This window comes from Neopsephotus bourkii, unplaced genomic scaffold, assembly GCF_033783945.1.
Source record: "Neopsephotus bourkii isolate Nb327-2 ecotype Australia unplaced genomic scaffold, CSIRO-AGI_Nbou_v1 NB_771, whole genome shotgun sequence".
Classification (NCBI taxonomy): Eukaryota; Metazoa; Chordata; class Aves; order Psittaciformes; family Psittacidae; genus Neopsephotus; species Neopsephotus bourkii.
This window is the reverse complement of record NW_026901267.1, coordinates 61,136-80,742: the sequence shown is the minus strand read 5'-3', so window position 1 is coordinate 80,742 and position 19,607 is coordinate 61,136. Positions and strand designations below refer to the sequence as shown.

The 19,607-nt window shown below is 41.4% G+C and overlaps 1 protein-coding gene across 1 annotated transcript; it reads right to left on the bottom strand.

Moving 5' to 3' along the window:
* Positions 1 to 1,010: 1,010 nt before the first annotated feature.
* Positions 1,011 to 19,286, bottom strand: MPZL1 (myelin protein zero like 1). The gene is given in 6 exon segments (XM_061355061.1): positions 1,011 to 1,403; positions 6,967 to 7,072; positions 10,349 to 10,481; positions 14,967 to 15,180; positions 18,965 to 19,226; positions 19,228 to 19,286. Coding segments are annotated over 6 exon segments (861 nt in total). The 5' UTR covers positions 19,272 to 19,286; the 3' UTR covers positions 1,011 to 1,301.
* Between the last annotated feature and the right edge of the window lie 321 nt (positions 19,287 to 19,607).

Below are 19,607 nucleotides of genomic sequence, written 5' to 3'. Positions count from 1 at the left end.
AACAATACCACATTAGGATGCACAAAACATAAATCCTTCTACTATATGCTACTCTAAGATCTCAGCCGGAATGCCCCTTCTAGCTTTGAGCATTAGACTTCAGGATACAAATGGGCCAGCTAAAGAAAGATCCTCTTCAGCACAAGAGGACAGAGATCCTTAGCAATCTACAAGGAATTTAATCTGGAAACAAGAAGCTGGAAAATGACATTCAAGTAGTTGACTTGCAGAGAGGAAAGAAATAAACTGCCCTCAGCATCCTCTGTGCAAATACAAGTTACACAAAAACACACATTAAAAAGATTAAATAGTGCAGCCCTAGATTTCCCACAGAGGTCATTCAGCCTTTACTACAAGGCTTTTGTGAACAGATAAAGCATCTCTAAGGAAGTGACAGTGGAGCTATGAGAGAGAGGTGAGGGAGTACTACAGCTTCCAGATTCCTTGAAGCCCTTTTTCACATATGAAGTGACGCAGCTTTGATGAAGAAGCACTGGAAGTTTCAACAGTCTGAAGCAACCACCTACAGCTACAGCTTCCTATCCCTTTAACTCACTAGCTCGTAAGTTTTCACAGGTAAACTACCAATTCACAAAATTCATTAGATCAACACTATCCCTGTATTTAAAGGACTGAGCTTGAATAGGTGGGCTCAATATGGAAGTAAACAGTTCTGTGACTTGTGTTACACAGGTCAGGTAGGTCTAAATATTTCCTTCACTTACACTGCTAAGACATACATTTCTGATGGCTAGGAGTCACCTTTGGTTTATAAAACCAAGTGATAGTGTCTAGTTTATGTGATAAGACAGCTTGTACTGAGAATCTGACCAAGGAAAGATGAATACCCTATACAGATAAAGAACTCTGAATATAAAGAAGATTTCTTCTTTATACTCACCTCAGCTATTAGGCCTTATGGGGTGTGGGGGGGGAAGACTCTCCAGGTTAATCTAGACTCTTCAGGAATCTTCCAGTTTCTCCATTAATAATCAAGATAAAAATATTTTAAAATTGTGATGCAAGTTTTCACTTCCTCTCTCGTCACATCAGATACAAAAAAAAAGAATATTGGCAATTTATAAGCAAAACTCTTACCACATTTCACATGCAACATTGGTCTCACTTCTGTATGATTCAATAGGCTATTTATAGACAATACATATATCTTTCCCTCTGTATGCACATGCATTGGTCCTAGCCTAGGCATCAAAGGTCACATGTGAGTTCTCTGGGTTAAATCTTGTTCAAGCAATCCAGTCTGAATGTGTGTTTTCCTTTGGACAGCTTAGGATCTCATTTCAGTTCTTCCGAATATCAGCATAGATCACAGACTCTGATTTGTTAATCTTGTCGCTGTGCTGTCCTCCAGAGTGATCTAACTGCGCATAAATGACTGGGCCCTGGAAACAGAATGAAAAAGCACAGTCAGTGTTTTCAGAACAGGCCATATTGCCCCTTCCTTCTACAGGGGCTGCAGCAAGACCAAAGCTAAAGCAAGACCGAAGAGCTTTTATGACTGCTAACAGCACTTTGAAGCAGGTGGAATGAATCCTCACTTCAAATGAACTCTAATCTGTCACCTTTCTCCTGTCAGGAGCATGCCAAACTGCATTGTTTCCTCCCTTGAACAGTGCTACAGCTGCTTGCATCTCACAAAAAGCAAAATCTAGGATCCTTTCTTCTGAAAAGCAGCAATTCTTACATGCTGTGGAGCAGATGCACAGCTTAGAGGCAGGCCAGATCTTTTTCAAGAGGAACTGTATTACAGATTCACCAGTAGACAGCAGAGTATAATTCCCATACTGCCATTCAAGTCCTGTAAATCCCAGTACAGCTGTACCAAGAGGGAGAGAATAAACCTGCAGCCACCTTACATCACCAGTCACTGTCCAAGCAAGTGATGGGATCAAGACTGACACAGCAATGAGCCAGAAAACACTAAAATGCTGCAGTAATGCAGAACTCTTACCTGACTTCCAAGCCAACCCAGGTAGTGAGCACCTCCACAGACATACTGGGCAAGCACGGCCACACACCTTCATTGTATTTGCTGGGGAACAGTGGAGGACATTACAGCACCATGCCAGTGCCTTCCTAAAGCACCACGTCCTCCAAAACATAGCCCTCAGGAAAGCAAACTGCAGCTAATTGAGATGGGCTGAGGACAGGACTGCAGCCTATAAAAAGTAGGTACCCAACAAGAGAAGTGGGTTCTTTATGGAAAGGTCTGACCTGCAGGTTCCATTCTGCATGCCTCAACTAACATGTACACAGCAGAAGGCTGCAACCACCTACCAGGTGACCTCAGCAGAAGCCATACACCCTCACCCAGGAGGCAAAGGGAGTGTCCTGTTTGGAAGTAGGTGAGGAGGGTGATGACAAAGAGAGGTATTTTAGTTTCGTTGCAGCTATTTTAGCTGTTTGGTATGCTGCCAAATTAGAAAACACCTGTATGGAACTGACCCAGAAATCCTTCGATCTATCTTCCAAAGCAACTGGAGGCCAGAGATGAAAAGAGACCTTCTACAGAGAAGGTTAAGTCCTTGAAGGACCATAGATAGGCTTCTGCACAGCTATTTTTCCTCCAACACAATTGGCAAAGCACACACCTTATAAATATCTTTTTCTCTTTCAGAACTAGTTTAAATTCAAATTTTCTTCCTTCCAGGTAAAGTATTTCCCAAGTGATAAAGAGAAGGGAGATGGACAAAAGGATGAAAACTTGCGAGCATATGTAAAACACAGAATATAAATAATGGACTGGGAAAATGCTCAAAAGACACTGATGTCTTAGAAAATTCTGGGTTTCAAGTCTCATTAGAGCTACATTTTTTTTTTTTCCTTTTCTTTTTCTGCTATTGGCCCTCATGTTGTTCTGGTCTCCAGCACTATAACAGGTTTACTTTACTAGTTCCAATTAGAGTGTGGTGTCTATATGAACTTGAAGGCAAAGTTACCCTAAGGTTTATCTGTAAGCAGTTCCAGAAGTCTCATCTGCCGGAGGCCATACTGTCACAGGTATGATAAATTCAGCTCAAAAGCACTTCCTATCATTTGCGGGGGGGAGAGCACAACTGCATAAAGTACTCGCTATGACATTTCAATTTTTGCTCAAATAATTATGATAGGTCAATTTTCTACCACAACAGGATCACTCAGGATCAGTATGTTACCACTACTCTAATTTTATGACAGGTCAAATATAGTCATTCTGCTGCAAGCAGCATGTTAGGTGGTGGTGGAGAGACCCACTGGTACAATCACCTGATCCAAACCAAGCTATCATTGTCTCAATGTGTTAACTATCAGCTAAATAAGTAGATTAGCTAACACAGAGAAAAGGAGGACCACTGATTTATTATAGTGCTACATCTATTTGACTTGCTGCCAAATGATTTTCTAACTGATTACAATCAGCACCAGGATTTTTTTCCTGCATTCAATACCTCCAGTGATCTGAATCTTTGTAAAGAGTCTTTTCCACAAGCAAATGCTAAAAAAAAAAAAAAAAAAAAAAAAAGAAATAATTAAAAAATATACATATATATATCTAAAAATTCAGAACTTTCACTTCAATCTAAAAAAGCTCTTCCTGACTCTTCAGAACCAGAAAACAGACCAGCACTGCCATATAGTTCCCAGCATTCCCCTAAGCCTTACTATTTTTCCATTCAGAACTGAAGGGGAAAGAGTAGCAAGTGTACCGATGCCTTGCTAAGGGTTTGTCCGCAGTCATGGCATGACAGCAAAGGAAAAGGAACTACAAAGTTAGACCATCATGATCTAACAGTGGTCTACAGTATTTTCAAATTTTTCAGATCCTGAAAGATGCTGCAGCTACCACAGATTCTGGCTCCAGGAAATTTATCTGAAATCTGAATAAAGATTCCTCGCACCATGAACAGCTTCTTCTCATGGTCCTGGGGTCCAGTTCAAAGCCCGGAACAGAGCTCGAATATAGTCTGTTCAGGTATGCCTTAAACCAGAAAAACCAAAGCCAGAGATCTGTACTGAAGTTAATGTAGCTTTAGTGATCCCCAATTCTACACTGACAGTCTGACCTGCTCTAGGATCTCTACACAATACTGCTCTGTGCATCAGGAATGCACTTCTATGTAAGTTACACTTGGAGATTACTGGTCCTTCAGCCTGACCAGAAATAAATACTCAGCTAGTTTGCCTGCTGCAACCTAGATTACTATCTAAACAAGGACACCCATGTGGGAAATACATATAGTTCTTTCCCGGAAATGCTTCTCTCACTCATCCAAATAACAGTCATGGTAGAATATAAGTCACTACAGAACAATGGCATGGAGAAGAAACACCACAAACAAATTTGACAGGACGGAACAAATTTGACAAGTTTGACAGGCTGAGAAGGAAGCCACAGTGAAAACAAATGGAGTTGATTCAACCAGCTGAACATTCACAAAATCAGATACACATACTTTCAGCACTCTGGGGCAATACAGAATGCAAGGTGCACACTTTATAAACTTGCACCCAAAACACATAGGAAGTGCAGCCTCTAGTGCACTTTCAGGTGAGAAGTGACGTGGACAAATACTTCATCACTGATTCTTTAACTGATACATAAGTAACAAAATGACTAAAATTCATTTAATAAATTTAATTTCATTTCCACTCTTTAAGAGTGAACACCTCTTTTTAACTTGCAGAGGCAGATATATTTGTATTCACAGCTCTTCTCCACCACTGAAGCCTGAAGCATTCAGTCATTTCCTACGCATCCTACCAAGTAAAAGGCTACAGGGAAGTCCACAGGCCTTTACTGTTTGACCACAGCACTGACTGTGTGAACCACTGGTCTAGAACTGCCAGGCAATCCAAGACACAGAAGGGTGCCTGAATCAGCAATCCTCCTGCAATAGCTCCTGGGAACTTCCAGGGATTCGAATATCAGCATTTCACCTACACAACAGCGTGAATACTACAACTAAGTTCTTCATTAACAAGAAATACCAGGTTTTACTTGTATGTGGTGCTAGATTTCAAATATGTTAATTTGCATGATGGTATCACCCCTTTAAAAAAGAAAAAAAAAACAACAACCACCAACCAAAACCAAACAAACCAACCCAACAAAACCCAAGAAACCCACTTAAAAAATGGCTTCAAGTTAAAAATATAAGTGTCATCAACTGAAATTCAGTTTCCTTGCTAATTTAAACAATCTGTTCAAAACCTGATCTACCCTGGTTTTATTGTGGATCTCTTTAAAGAAAAGTAAATATGCTTACTCACTGTTCTGTGAAGATAGGGCAAATGCTTAACACAAGCTAGAGAAACCACTTGCTCCTACAAATATTTGCCAAGAAAAGAAAAACCAGACAAAGCTCTCTTTGACAGACAAAAGAGATTAAAAAAAAATATTAAAAAAAACAAAACCTCCAAAAAAAACAAACCCCAAAACTCTAAGCCAAGATTGAACAAAGCCATCTGCCCTATTTCCTTCAGGAACTTACCTGCAGAAAGAAGACTCTGACAAGGAATAAGCAGGCTGAACTGACTATAAAGGGCAAAACCACACCGATTCAGAGTTATCTTTACGAAGTTTGGATTTACTCTGACATGTTTCTTACAGCATATTGCAACTCAGAACACTGCAGACACAGAAGGGTGAGAGCACGGCAAGTTTTCACAGCAAAATGTTACACAGAAGATAGAAGCATTTTTACTTTCAAGACGTAAGTGCAGAACAGCAAAACTGCCTCTACGTAGCTGTCAGGCACTTCAATGTACTGCTTCATACTGTGACAGTAATTTGATAAAACAGCTTGGTCTTTTGACCGAGGGAAGTTGACTCCAACAGCTACTGCAACATACACCCCACACATAAATGTTTGGGGTTTTTTTTGAGGGAAAGGAAGGGGAAAGAGGAGGGATCACCTGTCTCATTCACCCATTCTAGAAGCCCTTCCCATGAGGTAAAAAGGACAAGCTTTATCTAGACCTTACAGGCAGCCAACTGCTACTAGACTCACTCCAATCAAAATATGAACTATTTTTAAATCCTAAAACCTGAGTATCTTGTCTTCATGCTCAGAGAATAACTGTTCTCTCAAGTCAGTAGGAAACTTTGTGGGCCTACGTGCTAAAACTCTGGAAATACTGCACCTGCCAAGAACAAGATGCATTACAAAACTGACTGGAAGCCCAACAGAGTAGGGGTCTTCGACCCCATCCAGCTCACTGTTAGCACTGTACTTTTTTCCTGCAGTGTTAACACATTAACACTCATCTCCACTATGTATTATTTTTGGGGGGGCAAATTGCAAAACTAGGTATTAACTCTGATTTACAAACCTGCCAGTTCACACACTACTCTGCAGCCACTTGCTAAGATGTGGCTAATTAAGAAAAAGTCCATTTTGGACTTAAACTCACTCAGGATCCATACTTCCACAGGAAAACTGCTGGGAATAGATAAATCAAGAGGTGAGAAACATCTTAAAAATAAGGAAATCCTGTACACTATTAACAGGTAACCATATACTGTGAGGAATCCCTGTCTGACTCACATTCTCTCCCCTGTAACTTCATTTTCCAGGGGATGTCAAGTCTGGGTAAGAGCCACCTCTTTCCTTCAAAGTAAACAAAACTTTGCTAACAGCAACCACAAGACAAAGCGTGGCTATTTCAAGGCCACAGAATTTGGTGGCTCAGCAGAGGAAAGCTCTCAGCAGCAAAAGTCATCTTCAGATTGATCATTGCTAACCAGTTTGCACTGCGCTGGTTCATTTCCTTGCAAAGGAAGTACATGCCACAGAGCATGCACCTTTCACAGTAACAAGACAGCAAGTAAACTTCCTTCCCATTACAACCCTAGAATCCTAGAGGCAGCTTTATGGAGTGACTGCACACCCAGTAGCTAATGCTGTCTCTGCATTAAACAGCTATCCCCCTGCCCGCTCATCTTCCTTGCAGGGAGCAGTTTACCTGGTGTGACCTGGCGGGCACGCTGTTTACCAGACCCTCTGTGTCAGAGGGCAACTTCTGCGACGCCTGCTTAACCGGTGACATCAAGCTCTCAGATGTACTGCAGCTGATGATGTGCCAGAACAGAGTTTGCACGACAATGTTCAAGAGGCACACGAAAGAAACAAACAAACAAACAAACAAAAGAACAAAAGAACAAAAACAAAAAATGAGTGATGGCCAGGTGTATGTGGCATATTATGCCAAAGTAAAAATGAACAGAATGGATTCTGAAATAAACACATACAATTTTCCATCTCTCCCCATTCAATTCTCCAGCCTTCCTCCCATAGTCCCACTGGTAAGCAACAAGAAGGAACAACTATTAACACAGGACAGCAGCTCCTCCAACCCCCCTGTTTCCTAGATATTCCTATTCAACCAAACCAATATGTCTAAACTCACATGTTTTCTTTACTGAGGCTTCAGTGGTAAACAGCAGTTATTTTCTAACTATAAGCTAAGTAATCCCAGTCATTGAGGCAAGTATTACATGAGTGCTACAGTTAAAAGTGAACATTTGCCAGAACCACCAGCTCTCCATACTTCCTACCAAACTCCACATTAGTTTCCTTGGTTTTGATTAGGCTACGATCCCAAAATAACTCTGCCCACTCACAACAGACACAAGTCTCTGGAGCAACTATTTTAAGAATCACACATTATGTCATTTAAGCAAGGTGCCCTGATACAGCTACCTGGATATCTAATCAGGCAAATCTTGGTTTTCAAACAAGAAAACTGTGGTGAGAACCAACATCCCTAAAAGAAGGTTGCCAGTTTTCACTCTGTTTACTTTTCTTCCCCTGCTTAAAGCAGGACTGAAAACAAGCCTTTAGCAGACAGATAAATGAATACCACAGAGCTAAGTATATAAGCAAATGCCCTTAAACTTACTGTTAGTAGCTTCCGGGCAATAATGTGTCTCTAAACGCGAGGCTTACCCCTTTGTACCCAAGCACCCAGGAAACAAAACAAGCCACCTCCTTAACAGCACACAGCCCTCTGACCACTGGGCACCTTTCTCCCCCAGTCTTTGTAGACAGACAGTGTACAAAGCAAGTACAGAAGCAAACAAGGAGAGTGACATTTAGCAGACCACCTCCTCACACGGCAATATTTTTTTTATCCTTTGCTTAAGTCTAACCACAGAAGACTTAGCTCCAGCTTACATGCAGCAGAGTAAGGTGAAAAAGGTATGTTGCCCTGGCCTTCATGGCAAGGTGGCTTCTACAGCCTCAGAGACAAAGCAGCCATTCTGTTACCGAAATGATTTAATTACGAATTGTTTGCTTTATTCACCAAATTCCTCAGAACTATACGATCTAAAAGGTGTAACTCAGGTTTGAGCAATTAATGCACTTAAATCATTGCAAGTTTTCAAGCACCTGAGCTGTCTGTGCCAGAAAAACACTTACAGGGAATTTACTTCTACTTTTGACACAGAAAGGGCTCTGAATTTCCTGTGCTTTAGCCAAGTTCACTGTTGGAAGACACGGAGGGACACCATATGGGTAAGCAGCTATCCCCTCCCAGTTAGATACAGGACAATGAAAGCCAAGCACTCAGTAAAATGCACCACCCCTTTGCCAACAGACTCCAGCACAAACTACAGCGAAGTTATGTTAAGAGAGAGAGCTAGCTGGTTAGTCAGCAAAGGAAGAGGAAATGTGTACACACACACACAGGTATTAACAGCAACCACCAACTTGATTAGTTACCATAGTGTCTAGTGGGACTGGAAGAGAAGACCCAGCCCTGCTACATTCCCAATCTGGCGTCTATATCAGGATCTCTGTAAGAAGAAGGAGGTAAGCAGGATCCGATCCCAGCACATCAATGCAGAAAGAAAAAACAAAAACAAAAAAACACCAAAGTCAGAGCATGAATGGAAACTGTGACCATGCACGGGTCCCAGATGCCACACAGTGCCCTAGTTCACCTCAGTTCAAGGTAGAATTGTTATCTAAGAGTAAGTGCATCTCACTGCCACCACCACCACATAATGGGTTAGCATTATGTAGAAGATGGTCTGTAAGTCTGAAGGGGGTCACAGCACGCTTGGTTTCTCTTTAACATCATGCAGAGCTGGCATGGTCAGTGAAAACAGTATTTAAACCTCAGCAATTACTTTCCCAATAGAGTAGTTAAATCTACTACAAGAAATTACAGTGCATAAACTACTGCTCCCTGCTCAGCACCAGCATGTGTCCTTCAGCAGGAAGACACTGGAGAGCAGGTCACGGGGAACAAGGCAAGCGGATCACCTCGCACACACTGCTGGTGCATGACAGCGCAGGCTTCTTTTCAGTTCATAAGGGAGAAACACATGCAGAAAGGGAAAACCAGGCTTTCCACACAATTTGGAGCACACACAGCTGCATTTACTATATTTAGCCTTAACATAGGGCAACAGCCAATTCACCTTCTCTAAGCTGTCCAACTGGGAAAAGGACAGGGCAAAGTTTAATTTAGAAATCCCCACAAGTTTATTTTTGAGTTATTTTCTTTTATCCCACAGGCAACCCAAAGGACCTGCAGGAAGCTGGAGCATTTGCTGGGGAAAGAACAGAAGAAAGTTAGAAGTTTGAGGTTTGTTTCTAAGACTACATGCATAGTTTTCTTTCTTTCTTATAGAATTACCAGCTAATTACACAGAACAAAAAAGGAAGTGCCTCCACCACCACAGGACTGGAGTCTGCCTGTGGTAGTTCTTGTTGCTTTTTATATGCCACATCAAAGACTTGTGCACTTCACTTTGGAGTTATCCTAACACTAAAAACCTTGCAGTGATGGTTAAGAGTTAATAAAAACCAGGAAGTGAATGAGAATGGAAGCAGACTGGCTACTCCTTTCTTACTTTGAATTGTGGTGATGAGTGGGATTTTGGCAAGTATACTACAAGCTCAGGAGCCAGACACTGGTAACTGAAAAAGATCCAGTCTCCATCTCAACACAGAGCATTCCTCAAAAGCATTCCGCATGTGGCACCTTTACTTCAGGGGTGGGGAGGGGCAGGTGAAGCAGAGGTGCAGGGAAAGGAAAGGAAACAGACCAGAGCTAGCAGATCTTAAATGTTCTTAGGGCATATATGTTTGTGGCTGGGGATCAACTCCAGTATTTAGTGATTTTCAGGTGCGACTCATGGTCAGTATGTCTTTTCAAGCACAATACAAAGACAATCAGTATAGGTGGATGACCAGTATTCCACATGCCCATACCCTATCTCTAGCCACAGTTGCCAAGACTTGGCTTGAAACAACTCCTACCCCCCTCTAAACCTTCCCTTTGATCTTGCTGATGTTCTTCACATTATCCACAGGTGAGGAGGGAGATCTCTTACCCAGAGTATTGTTTCTTAGAGTTGTTCTTTCTGATGACAAGACACACGATAATAGAGATGAGCGGTGAGAGACCTGTAACCGTACCGATGACTATCCCTGCCACCATGGCAATGGGGAACGCAGGCAGGCTGTCTGGGGAGAGAAGGGAGAAAACATTCAACTCTTCCGTATTCCCTGACTAACAAACATGCAAACCACAAATGCTCTTGACCTTGGATTCATTTAGAGCAGAAGACACTGATGTCACATCCAGGAACTATAACATGCAGCCTAAGTGGCAGTGATAGCAGGCAGCCAGAAGAATAATGTATGAACAGAGCATACACCAAGAGTGCTCTTAACGTCACTGTCCTTCAGAGAGAGCTTATGTTCAACCAAGAGTTTTACATGTTGGGGAACACAAGTCACAATGAGGACAACCCTGTCTCATTTTGTATCTGAAGGGGAAAGAAGAAAGTTACATTCATCTGTCAATTCGCAGCAAACTCAACAGGAGAAAGCAAGCACACTTGAAAGCAGATTTGAACATAGTGCATCGCTGACCAACTAAGAATGCTGAAAGTTGTGTGTTCTCTGGGTAGCATGCAGCAGACAGCCTAGTTACTACCCATAGATTACCCTTAAGAGTATTTATACAAGATTCTGGTTTCTCAAAAACATCTCTATACATTTTTATAGAGTCATCCTTTCCCCTCTTAAGTTAGGATCACAGTATAATAATAAAAATATGTTTACAGGAGCATAACATTGCTTTACTCACATTCTCCCCACTACAATATTGGAGAAGGGAGCAGCCAGAAATCAGAGCAGTCAATCAGAGAATAAGACTTACAAGATAAAGAATACACAGAGTACCATCATAGCTTTTCCCAGTAAAAAACAAAGTCACTCCCTTCCCCTTGCATTGTATTTAATGACATCTTACATTGAAAAATTTTTCTCAGATACCTGCCTCTGATCTTCACAGAATCTCTGAGATTGGAAGGGACATCTTGAAATTGTCTAGCCCAACCCCCCTGCTCAAGCAAGGTCAGCTAGCACAGTTTATTCAGTATTCTGTCCAGTTTGGTTTTTTACTATCCTCAAGTATGCGAGACTCTTTGGGCAACCTATTCAAGTGTTTAACCACAGTAAAAATGTGTTTTCCCATGTTAAGACAGAATTTCCTGTGTTCAGTTTACACCGTCTCTTGTCCTTTCACTAGGCATCATTGAAGAGCCTGGTTCAATCATCTTTAGATCCTACCAACGTACATAAATACCTGGTGAGAGCATCCCCCTGAGTCTTTCTTCTCTTCTGCAGGTTAGGCAACCCCAGCTCTCTCAGCTTCATCTCCCATGAAAGGTAGTCTAGTCCCTTAATCATCTCAGTTGCCCTTTGCTGGACTTCTTCAGTATGAACCACAGACCATACTTACAGAGCATTACACAGTGCAGTCTGCAGACCAAGCCCATTTGACATACTCACTTAGGAGGGAGCAGCACAACACAGTATCCTGAAGCAGGGGCCATCAAACTAAGATAACAGTGTTTACATTCAGTATTGTTCATTTTGAGTTCAGTGACTTAAGGGCTACCTGATCTCTAGCTGTTTCACTGATCATACCATCAGCTGGCCAAATAACACATCAACAGGTTTCCTAGCTCTACAGTGTTAAATGCCCGTTCACTACAACATGGTAACTCTTAGTAAGAAATTAAAGATGAAGACATAAGTGTCACAATTTAGAGAAGACATCCCTTCTTTCCCGAGCCTTTTGGCAGTCTTCCAAAAGGTTCCAGAAAGATCCATCTGCTATTAAAGAAGAGCATCTTACAAAAGGTAATACTTTTCAGGTACCTAAGCCTGAGACGGGTTTTGAGCTGCACGCAAAGGTAAATCTATTTTGAGGCGTATAAGAAGTAAGAGTTCCCTAGGTTCTGTGCTTTTCCACCTTCCCAAGCGGAAGGACAAGTGTCTGCAAAAGCATCAAAATAGACAGGCATTTCTGTTAGCAGATCAAGTGTTGCCTTGCACACAAGAAGAAGAACCACACACACTTTTTCAGTGCAAGAAAGGAAGCAGCAATCCAAAACTATAGCACAGAGTGCCTACAGTTTTGCGCTGAAAGATCCAAAACTACAGTGCAGAGTGCCTATAGTTTTCGCTGAAAGTGCTGAAAGACGGATATTCAAAATTTGATAGCTTTGCCATTTCTTTGACTCAGGGTTCTTTTAGTTGGTTGAACTTGAGTCAAGGACAGCAGTTATGTTCTTGACAGGAGTTTTTAAGACTTCGTAAGAGATGCAACTGTTTGCAAGTGAAGCCAGAGTCTGGCTTTATTGAATCTCAGAACACAGTCCAACAGAGAATATAGAAAAGTTCACACAATTTCATGAGCCAATGACTTCATTGTAACAGATGATCCCAGCTAGATAACCAAACATCAGCTCTGAAAGCTAACATTTAAGTTAATAGCTTAATCTAGGCCAAAATTTCAGCCTTTCAAATAACACTTTTTACTAAGCACCACCATAATTCAAAGCAACCTCCATTTTCACTGAACATGTGTTAGTATCAGTTTTATGAAACAGGCAGGAAACTGAAGGTTTTCATTGCTGCTAAGTACAAAGACTGTCATACAACAATTCTAATTTTTCCCCCTGGAAGAGTTCAAAGATGGATTACCTCCAGATAACACAAGCTGTCCTGAACACAGTAAGTAGCTTCCTATTACAAGTAGTGGCAGCCTACTTGTAATGCAAAGTCTTGGAATTCCCTACAATTTTCTGTCATTTAAGCTTTGAACAGTAGTGCTTTTCAGATTCAAATGCACTACTGAAAGAACAGTCTTGCTTCTCATCTCTACCAGTAGGATTCTTCCAATGTAGCTGATGGAGCTGTTTGTGCAAACACTATGTAGATACTGCAGTGCACATCAGCTGAGTTAACTTGACTTGGCGATTCTAAACAGTTAAGCCAACCTGGAAGTCATTACATGTTTAATTTAAACTCTGAGGCTAACTAAGCTTTTATGAATAACTTAAAAGTACAAAGCACATATGTAGCTTTGAACAGTTTACAACGCCACATATATGATTCAGAACAATTAAACACATTTACAGTAAAAAAAAAAACAAAAAACAAACAAAAAAAACAAAAACAAAAACAAAACAAAAAAAAAAAAGGCGCAAGAGTCAGCATGTATTTGTTTAAACCAAAAAAAATTTCTCCATCTCAGTTCAGGGTGAGTTAGCGAGTTACGACCTACTACAAGAGCAATGGGTTTGGGTAAAGAGAGAATGCAAGACAGCATTACAGCTATTGCTTAAAAACCTATTTTCAAGGTCTTCCTAAAAATTTGAAAAAATTTGTTGCAGCATTTTTCTAATGACAAGAAGTATTGCCAAATACATGGTTCCCTTCAGAAACAGTGAGGTTCTCTTGTCCAGATGCTCCATCTGTGGGGAAGCCAGCATGCAAATCTGTTGGAAAAAAACACCTGAATTAGTGTACTGAAGTCAGTCTCCATCTGCTTAAACCGGGTTAAAATCTGAATAGAGTTTGCCAAGACAGCCTGACTGCCAAACCAGCAGTTGCTTTACTCTTCCTCATAGAGGCTATCAGTACATTGTAAGAAAATAAACTTGACCTTATTTTATACAGGCTTCAAACTTCCAAGAAACAGAAAGTTCTAAGCGATGGACCTCTGGAAGTCCATTCAACTCTAATTGCCCTGTGAACATAAGAGTTAGATACAGACCTTGCCTACCCAAGTACATAGAATGACTTCACAAGCAGAGGTATACACCTGTTATAGAAGCAGGATAATTCTGATCAGAGGATACACATAGGTATCTTCCCATACATATTAAAATGGAATGGCTACATCAGCACTGCCATTCATAAATTCAACCTTTATTCTTCTCCTTAATTATAAATTCAGAATCTGATCACTGTAAAAATCATTTCATTGTAGGAACATCCACTCTTTGGCTGACCTGTAGCTTAGCTAGAACAATCAAATGTTTCGCATGGCCAAGGGAAATGAAAAGCCAAATGCATATACATAATATAAGTGCTCTTGAACTGTGATCATCGTTACCAAATGCTAACCAGAAGCCTTAAATGACTGCAAAAAGCCGACCCTTGCAGACTGCAAAGGTTACCATGGATACAGTAAGAACATCCAAGTAAGAAACCGAATGCAATACGCAACACAAACACTTTTCCATGGAAGATAGTAGCATTTCACTGTCAGTATTATTAGTTTCTTTTTCCAGTGGATGGGTTCCAAAAAGAAAAGTCTGCCACTCTCTCTCCTTGCTTCCTAGATTTCAAAGGTCATCCTAACCCTTGATACAGAAAAAGAATTCATAGAACTCTGAAATGAGAAAACAGGTTTTCATCAAGGCTCCCACCAGCTAATACATAGAGGGTACAAAGGAAGAGGGTATGACATTCAGTTTTTTAACCAGCTGAGAGAGTATCAGTTCTATTATTAGGACTTGGAAGAAGTGAATTAAAAAGACAGTTGTTCCCTCCAGGCTACTCCCCCACCAACAAGAAAAGTGATATAGATACAGAGTGGGAGGAAAGGAAGGGGAAGAAAAAGAAAAAGTCATACAGGGTGAATACCTTTCTCCACAACTCTAACTCGGATTTCTCCTGGTTTGACAACAATGTCAGGTGGGTTCTTGACATCACAAATGTAAGTGCCGTTGTCCCGGAACTGCATGTTTGATATACTGATAGAAGCATCTTTCTTGTTAAGATCTCCAGCCCACGTGATCCTGTCTTTAAATGGTATGTCCTTTCCAGGGTATGGCTTCCCATTAAAGTAATAGAAAAACTGTAGTCAAGGGAATGGAGAGACAAAAACAATCTAGTTAGAGATCACCAAGCTACCATGCTTCTCACAGTATTGCAGCATTCTCCCAGAATCCACCGTACTGTACACAGCTAGCATTCTAGGTTTTCTTTTTCCTCCTGCGTCACCACTTTAGTTTGGCTTGCTACCTTTTGATCACATAACCATGCTATGGCTTATATCTCAATCACACTACCACAGCAGACAGCAGGTTTCAGTTTTCTGTTGGGTTTCTTTCTTTTCTGTGGTTGCATTGTTTGGGTTTTTTTTCCCCTGTTTTGGGGGAAATACAGATTTTCCCCCACCTCATTGTCTATGAAAGAGAAAACAGCTGTTAACCTGGGAATAATTAAAGGATAGAACAGTCCTGGATCACAGCCACCTGTCTTATAGGCACAGGAAACCTTCTGCATCCTAGTAGAAAAAGAATACCAGGTTTCCTATCTCATATTTTGCTGTGTGTTACTTGCAACTACAGCACAACTAAGCTAACATGCAATACCCTCCTTCCCTCCACCCCTAAAAAAAAATAAAATCCATGAGTAATTTAAAGCATACCTAGCTGTTTCCAGTCCCTTGCAGAAATTAAATATAACTGATTCCCAGGTTTTAGGTGACTACATTGCACATTGGCCCTGCACTCCCTAGACATGCCCAAAAATCCTTGAAGAATGAACTTATTTAGTACAGCATGAGGAGAAACTACATACTTCCTCCCTATACCTGACCAAAATTGGAATTTACAGCAGTGGAAGTACATAGGACCCCTACAGGACAACTCTGCTTTCAAAGATATGGGATGCTTGAACACTGGTCATACTGCTAAGAGAGGGATCAGAGCTGTATTTCAGGAGCATGTTCATTCTTAATTTCACACTCTGAAAGAGAGCAAGACAAACAACTCAACCAAGAATCAACTTGAACTCTCTTCAGTTCAGTCTCCAGAGCATGGTTAAAGAAATTTAATATTCCAGGTTTATCTTTCTACAGCCTTCTTTACAGTCACTCTGCCACAGAACACACAGGCTACAAGCTAGTCCTCTTTCCATTCAAGTCACCTCCTATCTCTTTCCCTGTTCCCTCCCTTGATCTGAAGCTTGTCACTCCAACATCCTCTCTCAGACCTGCACTCTGATTATCAAGGCCTGATCATTACGAAGCACAAATGTTATCCAGATCAGGTATGTGCTGCAGTCAATCTGACACTTATTCACTGTCTACAGCTACCATAAATCCAGTAAAGTATCTCATCTGGTAGGAACTCTGCTAGCACACAGTCATCTGTCAACATTGTGGAAGAAATCTGCATCAGTCTGCAGCGTTTCCAGCTGGATTATGAACTTAAGCACAGAGGTGCTGCATTACCACACCCCTGTGCATGGGGGGAATCATCCAACTGGAAGTCTAGAAGGTAAGAGGCAGATTCCTCAGTTGTCTAGGCGTACTCACCTGAAGGAGGAGAAATCACAAAGTAAAATATGCCCTGAAACACAAGCCTACTGACTCAAGCCACTCCATTGTGTGTGATTAAGTGATTTAACCTGAGACTTCTTTTGAAACCTAAAGCTGATGCGTTTAAACTGGTTTAAGCCAACTGTGAAACTCCTGTCATCAGACGTTTCATTCATGCTGAGATGTCTCTATAACTGGGCATGTGGCAGGGGACAAGCTGGGGAAGCTTTCAGTCAGGTCAGCCTCATCACATAGCAACAAGATTGACAGTGCCAATTCTAAAGAGGCAAAGGACCACTCTTTCCCAAAGACACATGGACCTAGCTCAGACATAAGCTGATGAGACTAGTCTTTCAAATTAATGCCCACCAAGCCATTTAAATGACATGACTTGCGTTCATTTAGAAGAAAAAAAATAAATAAAAATCTTCCCTCTATATCTCTATACCTCCCCCAGGCCTTCAAAAGAAACAGGGTACTAACATCAGATCATGCTGGGTCACTTCTGCACAAAGATAATTTGCTTTTCTCTCTGTTGTGCTGATAACTACATCCAGGTAGAATGTTTAAATCGACCTCCTCTCCAAAAAAAAAAAAAAAATGAAAGAAAGAAAAAGTTGTGTCCTAAAATATTATTTCTACAATAAGGGGTTTGGACAGTGATGCAGGCAGGAAAGAGCACGACATGATATATGGTGGATATTTCTGTGGGGAGTAGAACATACAAACAGATACAAGCAGGAAAGACACCCTAATTCCTTAAGTTTTTGTCCAGCTACTACTTTGGCTTCCCAAAAAGAAGAGATCCCTTTTCAAAACTAAGTATTCAGCAGGAGTTCGGAAGCTGATTTTTCAGAGCAATATATATTGAGCAAGATGCTCAGAGACTGTTTTGGATTATCCCTGTTCTGAGCATTGAAGGGCTCCTAGAGTTTAAATGGTCTTATTGGAGACAATCACTAACAGTCTGAGCAACCTGCTGTCCCCCACATCTTCCCTGCTGCCCCAGAGATCCTTGTTCTGCTTCCTCTAAATTCTCACTCAGGGCAAGAAATAAGAGGGAAGCAGAAGTGTCAGAGAGCTCAGACTCAGAAGTGTACAGCTTATGTGAAAGAGGAAGAAGACAGCTAAAAATCTACTAAAGTCACTTCTTTGAAGGTTTACACCCAAAGGATATGAGCACACTTGGGCTCAACATACAGGAAACAAGCGATGGCAATTATTATTACCTTAAGTTGCTTGCTAGTCTGGTCTTTTACTTGTCAAATAACTAAAATACAAAGATGAATCGCCTACTGAATTGAGCAATTCAATTTGGTTCTGAAACCAGGGAGACTGGTCTCATTTCACACCCTTTTAAATAGAGGCTATACAGTGCACAAGCATGGCAGGTGGGTTGAAACTAGATGATCTTAAGGTCCTTTCCAACCCTAACTATTCTATGATTCTATGCACAACACACAATGTAACACTGTAGTAGTGGTAACTCAAATACTGGAGCCACTATCATTCAGGGCACAGCTCCACAACTCCAAGTGCAAGTGGATATGATTGACTGATGGCTTGGCTTCACTAATGAAGATTTGGGAAGGGCTTTACCCACGCTTACTACAAGCGAGATGAAGACTAAAAGGGCAATGTGGGATAGGCAAATCCGGTTGGAAAAAGGCTGCTTGATCATTCAGGATGTTTCTGAACAAGACTGCCATCTCGTGGGTCAGTCTGGAGCGACCAATGTCCTGAACCCCTGCATGCAGGTCTGGATCTGCGGCTTCCAGTGCACCGTATCACCTGCCATTTCGTCCCGACTGTTGCTATGGGCCTTTGAAAGTGTGAATAAACCCTTTGGGCCTACGCAGTGGATTTTTAGGTGAGGCACAGTGTGCACAGAACTGACCCCACCGTTTACACCTGAGGTTTATCTGCCAGGGCTTAGCGAGCTTGGACAGTGACAGCGAAGTCCTCAGGTCATAGGTTTGGTTAGTGTCCTTCTCTTAGACTGATGGCCTTACAAGGCTAGATGAGCTCCATCTGCCTGGGTTTGAAATTTTCCTTCTCCTAGGACACAGAACTTAGGAAAAGATTCCTACCTGCTCGTCTACTCCAGTCTTTGCAGAGATCTAGCATGTGGTAATACTTAAACTTACTTAAACAACTCTAAAAAAAGCCCCCCTAAAATTCCAGTGATGGAAACAAGACACATGGAAGGAGGCTCCAATCCATATTGGCTTGCTCCTCAGAACCAGCTAGAAGACTTCTGCATACTTATCACAACTTCCCAACCCATGTTTCTTCCCCTACAGCCATTCCTTACCGAGATACGAGTTGCTGCTCCCTCTGGTTGAAAACTCCAAGAAACAGATGCTGCGCTGCTGATCACTTCCACAGATGTAAATGTGCACGGAAGCTTTGCGTCTGTACCATTCTCCACAAATATCTCTTCCGGTGTGTTGACCTCTACTGCTGATACTCTGACTGCATGGAAAAGGTAAAGAGAAGAAAGAAGGAGAACAAGCGGCATCAGTGTTGTTTCAAGAATCAGGAAGTTCATGCCACATTGCCTGTAAGGTGAAAAGCGACATCAACAACTCCCACATTAAGTGTGTGCATGCACACTGCATTATACCTTCAATAGAAGCAAGCACAGAGAAGGTCAGCTCACTTCTCTTTCCTTGTATTATCTGTTACAGGATGTTTTTCATCCATAGATGTTTCCTCTACAACAGTTTGTGGAAGTCAGTTCTATGGTGCAAAGGATGAGTTTAAAAATTCTTTGCTACTAGCTGCTAGCAGACATTGTAATAAATAAGCCCCACTGGAGGAACTAACATCTTGGACCCAGCTATTACTCAGTTTCCTCTCTTGCTCACATCTTGTTTCCCATCTCCAGTTTTTCCCAGCTGTAGGTAGAACAAAAGCTCACTCCAGAAAGCTGAGGAATAAACCTCTGTGGCTAC